Source organism: Branchiostoma floridae, chromosome 15 (assembly GCF_000003815.2).
Source record: "Branchiostoma floridae strain S238N-H82 chromosome 15, Bfl_VNyyK, whole genome shotgun sequence".
NCBI classification, from domain to species: domain Eukaryota; kingdom Metazoa; phylum Chordata; class Leptocardii; order Amphioxiformes; family Branchiostomatidae; genus Branchiostoma; species Branchiostoma floridae.
This window is the reverse complement of record NC_049993.1, coordinates 11195432-11206817: the sequence shown is the minus strand read 5'-3', so window position 1 is coordinate 11206817 and position 11386 is coordinate 11195432. Positions and strand designations below refer to the sequence as shown.

At 44.7% G+C, this 11386-nt stretch overlaps 1 protein-coding gene across 1 annotated transcript; it reads left to right on the top strand.

Moving 5' to 3' along the window:
- The first annotated feature begins 2492 nt into the window (after positions 1 to 2492).
- Positions 2493 to 9556, top strand: LOC118432070 (growth/differentiation factor 8-like). Its single transcript, XM_035843578.1, has 2 exons — positions 2493 to 3459; positions 6582 to 9556. Exons 1-2 carry the CDS (start codon positions 3021 to 3023, stop codon positions 7343 to 7345), a joined length of 1203 nt encoding a protein of 400 aa, XP_035699471.1. The 5' UTR covers positions 2493 to 3020; the 3' UTR covers positions 7346 to 9556.
- The last annotated feature ends 1830 nt before the right edge of the window (positions 9557 to 11386 follow it).

The following is an 11386-nucleotide window of genomic DNA, read 5'->3' as shown; positions in this document are numbered from 1 at the left end:
GCAAACGGCAGCGGGCCAGCTGGCTGGGACTGTATACACTGGCGGGAGCAGATCGGGTGACAACATGTTCAGAATGCGAGGTGGTCGTTTTGGGTTGTAGCGAGTTCTGCATGTTAACGCTTGTTCACCTTTATTCGTAGGCAACATATATCCGTTTTGTTTTTAAAAACAGGTAGATCAAGTCGACGGAAGAAGGTTTCAAACTACAATGCTCTCAACATACATTGCAGTATGAAGACTTGATATCCTTCTCTCTTTTTAAACAACGGATATAGGTTACCCTGTGGATAAAGGTTAACTAGCGTTATAGCATGGGGTGATGTTAAATTGGGACTCATATCGTACAGTTCAGCTTATTTTCTGGTATGACTTTTCAACCGTGTTGGTGCAAAGCCATATTCGAAAGTTAAACTTCTTACAACATACACCTCGGGTCTTCGTCAGGATTGACTGGCCAGAGCGTTTAGGCCACGTGATCTTATAGTCACGTGAGCAAAGGGTCAAAAGTAACAATCTCTGCAATCTTCAGATGACAAGTCTATAGTTTTGAGAAGAATGGAACAAGAGAGCGCGTGACAGAACTTGCGCAATCAACAGGTGGTTTGATTGCGCAGAATTTCTACTCTCCAAGCAGAGGTTAGGCTCCGGCTGTTTTTTTAACGTTTTTTTAGTCGTTTTTATCGGGCTTTCTATTTTGTCAATTTTCTTGAAGTACGCCAGCCAAACAGGTTTTGACACAGCAAGATATATAAAAAAAAATTAAAATCCCGATAAAAACGACTAAAAAAAACAGCCGGAGCCTAACCTCTGCTTGGAGAGTACAGAATTTCTGCAAAAATGGTTTCACCATTTATGTCGTGACATCAACATTACACAAATGTGTTTTGTTTTTCTTAGATTGTGCTGCCAATCTCTGAAATTCCTGGATAGTCCATGCGAACAAAGATAATCTAGTCTGCTTCGGCGTTTTTTATCAATAAAAACAGTGCACATGTCCTTGCCTATTTGTCGCCTATCAAGTGTTTGGAAGTCAAGGCAATATTCCTTAGTCGGTGCGTCAGAGAGAAGGTTTGAGGTACTGTAAATGATACTGATAAAAACTATCAGGTTTCGTATGGTCATGTTGTCGGGCACACGTGTGTTGCCATGGATTGGCTTTATAAACCAGAGACAGGGCGTGCTATACAGAGATATTACACGGGGCCATAATGATATGATGCGCGTGTATTCAGATCCGAGAATGGATGGGTACATCACTCACAGAGCCAGAAACTAGAGAGAGTGGAGGAGGCTGATACTGGATGCCACCATATGTAGTCCCCCACCCTAAGGTATCCGGATTTCTTACAAAATCGCAGCTTAGAGAACCACTGGTATAACTTGTCTCTACACTATATCTTATATCTCTAACGGGATATATCAGGATACAAAACCGTTAAAGCCACTGATACTAGATAGATATTTTCTTTCGAAGGAGACCGTTGAACTGACTATTTGGCGGCTAGAACAAAGAGACGGAAAGTTGCTTTTGAGTCCCTGATAAAACCAGGGGCATGTGCAGTGTCATAATCAAACTAGATAGCACAGGAACGCTGCATGTATATGACAGGATTTTGGAGTAAATCTTATGTTGCAAAAAAAGGCTTTAGAATTCCAAAAGTCTAATTCAATTCTAATAATGTTCTCGTGTGATGTGCTTTTGTTGCACATCGTGCCTCTGCCAACTTTACGACGCGTTTGGACAGAGTCGTCACAAACTTGGACAGGGGCTGGCGGAGTTGTCCAAACTTTCCACATGAAGCCCATCACCACAGAGCACCCGTGACCTCGCCCAGCTGGTAACGTTACATCCAGCTGACTGTACATACAGACACAGGGTGATGAGGCGATACAGGACAGGGCTCCTCATGGGGTTTTTCGTAACTCCGTTTCAAGCAGCGAAACGGCCATGTACCAGTCGGCACCAAAATACATAGCCCGACACAGGTTAAAATATGATAAAAGTTTTCTTATGATATTATGAGTCTTTAAACTTTGAAACAAATTCCAAAGTCGTTCATACGGTATACAGCGACAGACCATTGTCACGGATTCCTTGCAATTGAGCCCTACGCCACAATCTTCTTTCCAATAAGCGAAATGACACCCGTTTTTAATGGGGGTATAGCAAAATCAAAAAAGAAAGAAAACTAGACAAAAGAGACAATACGTTTTTTCACTGTTTTCATTTTTTTTACATCATTTCAAGGAACATACAAGAGAAGAAGGAAAGAAAAAGGGATGTGTCAAGCTACCCACAACAGGTTACTTGTCCGCCGAGCTCCCACCAACCCACTCCAGCCAACTTGACACATCCAAATAAAAAAGACATACGAAACGTACAAGACACCAGCCTAGGCAAGATTAACTTTGTGCTACCGGTATATCGGGAACCCCTAGTGTAGCCTCTACTTGCAAACTCCGTAGGCAAACCTGTATCCGTGGTTGATGACGGGAAGCTGGACAAGTTGGCGACGGCTGAGTCTCCTCTACCGTACAATAGACTATTTTTGATAGTGCACTATCGTCAGTGACGGTGCTAAAAATACCCACCATAATATACTGTCCAGACGACTTGCTTACGGTCCGTATAACGACGGACTAAAGTAGGATAATAGAGGATTGTCTGGGGAGCAGTGGTCAGTGCTGTCGGCAGGGGTCTACCCGTACCCAGCCGCCCCACCGCGCCAACACGTAACCCTGTCCAACATAGAGCTGTCATCGCTCGGCACGCGTCACCTGAGACTGAGCTTTGGAATGCGCGCTAGCCTTCTATCCGCCCGACACGCACCATCGTCACTGCCTGTCAAATTAATCAAGTGGGCCCCGGTATTTAATCAGCAAAACTCGCACTTATAAGAACTTGGAAGGCCTCGACAAGATCGCAGAGGTATTGTGCGAAAGGCTGCTACTACGGGCACACTGGACTGGGAGTTGGTGTTCTGCCTAGGCTGTTTCCAGTACCCAATATTGTTACAACGATGCCTTCCGTGTTGCTAGCGGTGTGTAAGGCTACACTTATCGCGGTGTGTTGTCCATGGTTTGCTGCACAAATTCTGGCGTCTGCTGCTACAGTTTTACCGATAAACGATGTGGTGAAGTTCGGCGGCGGTGCCGCGGGGTCGGACAGCTCGGCAGAGGAGTTGAGTTGCCCGAGCTGCAGAATGCAGGCAGACTATCTGAAGTCCGCGGACCCGGACGAAGTCAAACGGCTTCGCCTAGAAGTCATCAAACAGCAAATTCTGAGCAAATTGCGGATGTCGGACCGTCCTAACATCACCGTGCCGCGAACGGCCATCCCCAGGCCGCTAGCAGACGACAGCCCGCCCGACGTCTACCTGCAGCCGCAGGTAGAGACAAACCTCAACATCGACGACTTCTACGGACGGACGACTCAGATCATCATATTTCCCGAAGCAGGTGGGGGTCTTACTGAGTGATCTCTTATTTGTTTCAGATAACAGGTATTTGTTTTAGATACCCGAGCCCTCCTGCGGTTTGGGAATACCTCAACCGAACTCCCACCATAGTTCACATGTGTGTATGTCGGTCGGTTCTTTTAAGCGTTTTATCATACTCGTATATTTCTGTTGCTCGTTATAGCCTTTGCCTCCACACATAAGCCCCTTACCCTCTAACTCCACAAGTGATTAAACGATCTGTCGGGTTCCAGTCTGGCCGGGACGTTTACAGAAACGAAGCTGTGATTAATGAAGAGTGGACGGTTTACAGGCGGGGCGCACGTACTGTAAGGACACTTCTCTTTCGGCAGGAATTCTGCTGTCCATTTGTCTTCTGAGCCGGGCCTGACATAGCCTGTCGTCTGCACGGCTTGGCCTACTGCCCCCAAATTGTCGCCGTGTACAGCAGACGGGCTCAAACAGGTTTCCTATGGGGGAGGCGTGAGCACTGCGCTAAATCTGTGCTTCAGGTAAAGCGTATATATACGAGGTTGCGCAAGAGATCCTCTGGATGCCCAGGTTTTGCCTAACTTTAGGACACACTTTTGGTACTTTAAAAAGTGAGGGCGTGGCCTTTAATCCCGCAAGGCTTTACCGCTGCCACCTATCTAAATGCAGCCTAAACATATGTCGAGTTAGATGAAAGGGGGTTAAACAAACCTACTCGTCCGAGGAGACGAGCCGTGTATGTGGGGGTTACGGGACGGGGTAGTGGGGTCTGGGCTTGAAACCCTGCTGTGGACACCCCTTCCCCCTGACGACGCCCTCTAGATACACATGTACATACATGCAGTTCTTTTAAAAAGTAATCTCTTCATACAAAAACCTGTCCCCTTTAAGAAGTAAGACATTTGTCCATAAGGTTTGTCCTGACTCCAGGTCAAGCCAAGGAGGTTTTTATCGACATTCAAGATCTTGATAAAACCTCCTTGGTCAGGCTGACCCCGTACCTCACGTAACCTTTCTTTCAGCTGGGCTGCAAATGCCGCTTACCGTTTGTTTACGTCGTAGCGGGGTTAAACTTCTTTTTTCCATTGCTCAACGGTTGGTCTGGATCTTTTTTATCACTCTTGTCGATCACGTGACTCGCATTGACTGTTTCAAGGACAGGCCGCCTGTTGTTAAAATTGCCCCGGTGTCCGAAAACGGCCGACAGGACGGTGAGATTGACAAATTTCCTGTCACGGATGATCTTTGTTCAGACAGAGTCCTAAGTGAAGAGTCTCATGCGGAGCAATTGAACCACGTCGACAAGGTCTGACCCCAACAAATTATATGTCAGCAGTTTTATACAGTAGTGTCAAGGATAGTGTCTAAGACCGGGCACCTAAAGAACTTGTGCTTTTGCAGTCTCAGTTTTAATGAGGTGGAAATTCTTTTAGGGATGGACGTAAACTGAAGTGAAAGCGCGGTAATTTCGTCATAGTCTGTTGCATCGATACATACAGGGGGTCAACTCGTGAATAAAGTGAGATATAGACCCACCAAGAAGGGGCGTAGCGGTTGGGGTTGGTATGTGGAAATGTTAAAAGTACTGTGTAAGTTTAACAATTTCGGTTAGATTTGTCCTTACAGCATGGCGCGTTTTGGTCATATTTCTAGATCATGATCCTAAAAAGCAAGTTTGTTTATTGTTCATTTTGCACGATTGTCCTTGGTGCGTCGCTTTCGTGTGAAGCGTAACAGGTGGTAGATTGATTGTACTAGCCTGGGTGCCAGACTGTTTAGGCGAACGTTGAGTTCACAGGCCCGCTCTCTCGCCTCCTCCCCTCGAAATTTTGTCACAGTTCCCCTGTGATCGCAGTGTTTCTCATGGTTAAACTGGTGTGTGGGTGTGGGTGGTTGGGGGGTTGCGTGCGTTTGTGCGCGCGTGCGTACGTGGTGTGCGTGCGTGCGTACGTGTTGCGTATCCTTGGGGTATGTTGGCCCCGGAACCGAAGGGCTGGCCTATGTAGGCCCTAGAAACAGTCTGGCATCAGGGCTACGTCAAACTGACTGGACGGGAAAGTCGTTGATGTACATCCGGAAGTATCGACATTGGGAGAACCCGAAAGGAAAAATTAACTTCTGACGTGCTGACTGTTTCATACTCCGCCCTTACCCCCACCCCGGGTATCGAATACAAATCTTGTGTGGTGATTTCTAACAATGTTCTGATAGAGTTTGTAGTTTAAAGTCGGGATTTACGATTCTCTACCGCCCCCCCCCCCCCCCGAATTTTTGCACGACTGTCCTGAGAATGCTCTCAGATTGTAATCGTACGACAATTGCACGACATTTGCGATAGGGTCCTTACAAGGAAAGGGAGTTGGCCTGTATCACTCCCTGACGGATACCTTAGTTGTCCTTCTCTCCCCCCCCCCCCGTCCCGGCATCAACAAACGACGGTTTACATTGGTAGCTACCGTCCGTGTGGAACCACCTTGAATCAACTCGTGACGTCATATGTGTCATCCACGCACCAGTGTACTAAGATTTGTAGAGGGAAACTTCACAGTGAAGTATACCAGTATGATAAAGCTCTGTGGCGGTTTTACATGGTCTTCCTTCATCTAGCATTGTTATCGGGCTATGCCTTGTTCTAAAACGTGAGGAGTCTTTAATTTTACGCCGTCTCGCTTGTTTGCAATGGCAGAGAGTTCAAATTTCTCATGTCCAATCACCAAAGTTTATAAAAGGAACTGAAAATTACAAGTGAAATAAAGCTAAATATTATGTCAATCAACGTAATGCGGTTGATGTCCAGGGCTCAGAAAAGTTGGGTTCTGTGCCTGCCTTGCCCGCTAGTGCCCTAAACCCCACACCTTGTGTAACTGCGTAATTCTTTGCCTTGCGTAGAGACCGTGTAACACGAAGAAGAACACAGCTAGCGCTAGATACGTAATCGTTAATGGATTAAAGCTGACATGACATGCCGCAGAAACGTTACCCAAGGTCAAGTTCGGCCGTGTCGGTAGATGACGTCAACCCCCGCCCTTATCCGTCACCAGAGCAGCTGTTTTTGTTTATGAGGTGGACCTTAATTTCGTTCTGTGACTTTGCCAGGTTCTCTAACCAGCCTTGTGTTTTGTGTTGTTATAGGTGAGAGAAACTGCCACAGGAAGCGCGCCAAACACTGTTTTACGTTCGTCCTCCCCGCCGGCTCGCAGCACGGCACCGTGGCGTCCGCACAGCTCTGGTTCCACCTGCTGGTGTCCAACCCGCCGCCCGCCAACGTCACTCTCCACTTCTGGCCGCTCTTCAAGTCGTCTCAGGAGGACCAGCGGTCCCGGCGGACGGTGCTGTTCTCACCCCAGAGGACAGCTCGCCAGGGCTGGGCTGATGTGGACGTGCGTCATCACTTCCGGAAATGGATGAGCGACGCCACGTTTTACGGTATTGACGTAGAGCTCGTGTGTAAGCATTGCCCGAAACGGGTCCACGATTTGATTCGTACCACGGGAGACCACCGGCCGTTCCTTGTCCTTGACACGGGCGAGCCTCCCGTGCGTAACCGCCGGAGCGTCGACTGTCCCGACGGCAGGAGCAACGAGTGTTGTCGTGAGAAGTTCTACGTCGACTTCAAGGATATCGCCTGGGACGACTGGATCATCTCTCCGAAGGGGTACTATGCTAACTTCTGTACGGGGTCATGTCAGGGCACCATCCTGCCGCGCTACCACCACACCTCCGTGCTCCAGCGGGTCGCCCTCAGCCAGAAAGACAGAGAAACCAGACTAAAACTCACGCCCTGCTGTACGCCCACCAAGATGTCCGCCCTCTCCATGTTGTACTTCGACAACGACGGCTACATCTTCAACAAAAACCTGCCCAACATGAAAGTAGACGCGTGTGGTTGTTCGTGAAATAACGAACAGGTGGTCAGACAGAATCCCAGTACTAATCATGTACATGTATCGCGCAATATCGTTTCAATGTGGAGACAGAGGTGGCACCACTAGGAAAGACCTAGAACGTTGCCAGTGCCTGACTTTGAGCGGTTCCAAGTTGTATATATTGAGAAACGTGGGAAACAACAATTTTGAATGCAATGACTCTGTCAAACAGGAATGGAAAGATGACAAATGATCTTGTAAGTAGCGTATATAAGGACCACCCTTTAAATATCAACACCACCAATAATGTGATGCTTGCTCAAATGTTGGGAGTAGAATTCAGCTGTGTTTAAGTTTGTTTCTTGTTTGGGTGGCCCTTTGTGTCATTATAAAGGTCCAAAGAAAGGAGACCAAATGCAAAGCAAAGACACAAAAGTGCATCAAAATAAAGACAGGGACTTAGCATTAGTGAAAAGCAGGAATGCCAGGTGCCTGGGATAGAAACGTGCACCAAAAAAAAAGATGTTTAGCATGGTCATGTCGTCCGCAACGCAGCATTTTAAATCGTTTCAACGAAACAATGCAAATCACAAGATTCGAAAGACGCGAGTGCTGGTGTTCCAGACAAAACCGGACCTGTGATGGTAGTGAGAAGTTAGGTCTAAATAGAGGTCACTTGGAACGCACAGACAATGATCCTGAGAAAGGAACTACGTACACGTCTAGTCTCTAAGGTCCCAGTCACATACGCCGTACCATTGTCGTACGATCGGAAACTAAGGGCTTTTTTGGGTTGTGCATGTGTTCTGCAAAATTCAAATCCAAGTGTATTGTTACACAAAGCCTGTATCAGATTCTAACTGGTGGTCGGTTCTCTCACAGCCTGTCTGAAAACTCTACGACGTAAAAAAATCGTTCGACGACATACGATTAATGTGACTGCGCTAAAGAGTACACGAGCCAATGAGCTGAAAGTAGAGTTAGAGGAAAATCAATATCAAGCTACATTTTTAAACCATGTACGCGTCTTTAACCCACCAAGATGGCGGAATTGGCTAAGATGACTAAATTACGCCATGATTACGCGTCAGCACTTAATATATATATATCCTTTATGCAGATGAACTCATAGGTTCTGTAGGTATCTATAGAAGGTTAGCAACAAGCGTGAATTGATTGAAACCTTTTTGCATTACGTAGTCTACATAAAAGACAGAAACGGGGAAAGTACAGCTCTAAATTTCTCTTTATAAAAAAAATGTTTTTTTTCGTATTGGGTCAGTCAACGAAAAAAAGGAAAAGAAAACTTGTATCTGGTATAACTGACCCAATGGGGTGGCGAAAGGAAATGAAGAAATTCCAATCGTCTTCTAAGCAGCATGTTTCCGCGAAAGTAATTATGGCGAGGAGTCAAGAATGTAGATGGGTCACGTTCGGAAAGGACCTAGTTTTACCTTAGAAGCTCCTTGGCACGGCTACTTGCAGTGGTCTCCAGATTGAGGTCAGAAAGGTCTTTCATCAATTTGCCTGGCGAAGTGCCCAACTCGCCGTGCATTGTTTGGGGCAAGCGTTTTAAACATAGCGTCCAAAATCTGCTATGGTCGTAGATCATTGGGGTATCTTGTTGCCGAGGCCTTCAACCCTCCTCTCCTGTCAACGTAATGATAAAAAGGAAGTCTTATGTTTTGAAAAAGCTATTTAAAGCATTGGTGTATGTATATAACAAGTCAGCGTTGTTCAGTATGATTTATTTCCTCACAACCTTCAGTTACAACAGGCGTCGCACAGTGTCACAACAGTACTGTATTTTATTGGATTTTCTCAAAGATTGATTTGTATGCTGTAAAACAGCATTAATCAAGCATTTTTTTATAATAACGCCATCTGTACCAAGGCAAGGACGATGTGCCCTAAGACGGAAATGAAAGCTCGAGAACTTGGCGCCTGTCGTCTTGAGATAAAGCTTATTTTAAACATGTGGTCCGCACGTGCAAGTTGAAAAGGTCAGAAGATAGTGTGAGGGGTGAGGAGTTATAGCTGGAAGCGTTTTCCATCTGTTATGGTGAAACTGAACAGGATTGACATAAAGGCCAAGTATTTGTAAAGATAAATCAAGGCACAGGCCTGTTCGAAATGGTCAAGTCCATGGCTAAGCTAGATTAGTTATGTGTTAGGCTGAGAGAATATGTTAGGGATAGTTGGTGAAGTTGTTACAAGTGTTTGGAAACCAAAAAAAAAAAAAAAAGAAAATCCAAATAAAGAGAATGTGCTTGTCTTTAAAATCAAAGTAAGAATGTAAGCTTTTTTGTCTTTTTACAAAAAAATTACAAATAGTGATTAACCATTTATTCCATCAATCCGGTGTAATGATAAAGGGGCAGTGGTATCAAGTTAAAGTACTAGCTAGCACGAAGATATATGCACAGAAACAGTACGAACAGAATATGAAGTATGGCAGGCAGTTGGATTTTCAATGTGACACCATGTCTGTGTGATTTACGTCTGACCCGATGAGATGCTTGAGGATCCTTCATTTGACAGGAATCAGCAAGACGCAGTGACGTGCCTCGCATGTCAGTAAGCGCTAAGTTACTGCAGAGCAGTACGTACATGTACGTGGACCTATGTATTGTGTATAGATAGGAAAGGAATAACAAGCTTGCTTCGTGAGAATCGTGTAAGCAAATAAGCAAAATGTCATTTAAGAGTGAAAACAAAAAAAAGGCCTTGTACTATTATCACTGAGACACAGTTTATTGCAAGTTCTTACCCATATCCCGGCTAGGATCAGACCTGGCTAATGAGTTTGTATATGCGGTCTGTACAGTGAAAGCTTGTGGATGAAAACAAGGTGTTTTGTCAGTCATATTTGTAAGATTTATTGAGAAGTCTGCATAGAGGGAGGACTTTTCCCAAAAGGATCTAAGTAGTTAAGTCTTATGTGGCGAGATTTGAATATATTTTTATTCATTTTTACTCTATTTTCATTTTTAAACACATGAAATAAATTTCGCCGGCGCGCCGTGTTAGATGGTTATGATTATGAGCTGTAATTTCAAGAGGATAAGTAAATTGTTATCTTCTGTTATCATAGGAAATTCGAATTTGGAGACAAACTTAAAATTAGTATAGTTATCAAGTTGGTAAAATTGGTAAAGCCTGGTCTTTTCTGCGTTGTCATTTAGTTATGTGTAAATGCAGCCAACACTTGTGTAAACCTATGCTGGAAGTCATCCAATATTATACTACATCTTGCACATATGAAAAACTGTATAGCCACTACTTCAAATTTATCGCAATGTTATGACAACGGACTAAACCATGATACGACATTACAAATGTGCAAAATACAACACATATCTGATAATATCGATATACATATTACACGGTTTTCAAAGATAAATAAATACAGTGGTAAAGAATGATTAAAGAGAGTAGCAATGTTTGATTGTTGATTAGCCCTGTCGAACTAGGTCGTGGATATTTGTGTCAGGACCAATGGCTCCTGGTCGTGAAAAGTTTACTTGTCATGGCCAATGAAATGTCGTCGTTGCGATGACGTCACTTCACATCCGCATCATCCATCATCCACTAGGAACAAAGATGGCGGACAATTAGTAACATGAAATCATTCTTGCGGAAAGGGCTATCCTTAGACTTGAGAGTACCACCACATTTACATTATCTCTTGCCATCTAGTTTTCTTGATTTTGTAGATATTGTGTTATTCGAAACGGATGTGCAAACAGTGGCATGCGTATTAGTGGATATTTTGTAGATATTGCAGTGCAATAAAAATATGTTAAATCGCCAATAAGGTTGTGGATCTTGTTTTTGTGTGTGTGGATAGATAACCATATCCTAAAATAGAGGGTGACTGAATTTGTGGATGAATTATCATATACCGGAATACTAGTACATTCTGTGGTAGGGAAAGAATGATTCATACTCTCCAAGCAGAGATTAGGCTCCGGTTGTTTTTTTAACGTTCTTTGTTAATCGTTTTTATCGGGCTTTCTATTTTGTATATTATCTTGCTGTGTCAAAACCTAACTTTGGCTGGCGTACTTC

Coding starts and splice junctions, on each gene's coding strand:
- LOC118432070 (XM_035843578.1), top strand. CDS start 3,021: ATGCCTTCCGTGTTGCTAGCGGTGTGTAAGGCTACACTTATCGCGGTG. Junction 3,460..6,581: donor CATCATATTTCCCGAAGCAG/GTGGGGGTCTTA, acceptor GTGTTGTTATAG/GTGAGAGAAACTGCCACAGG.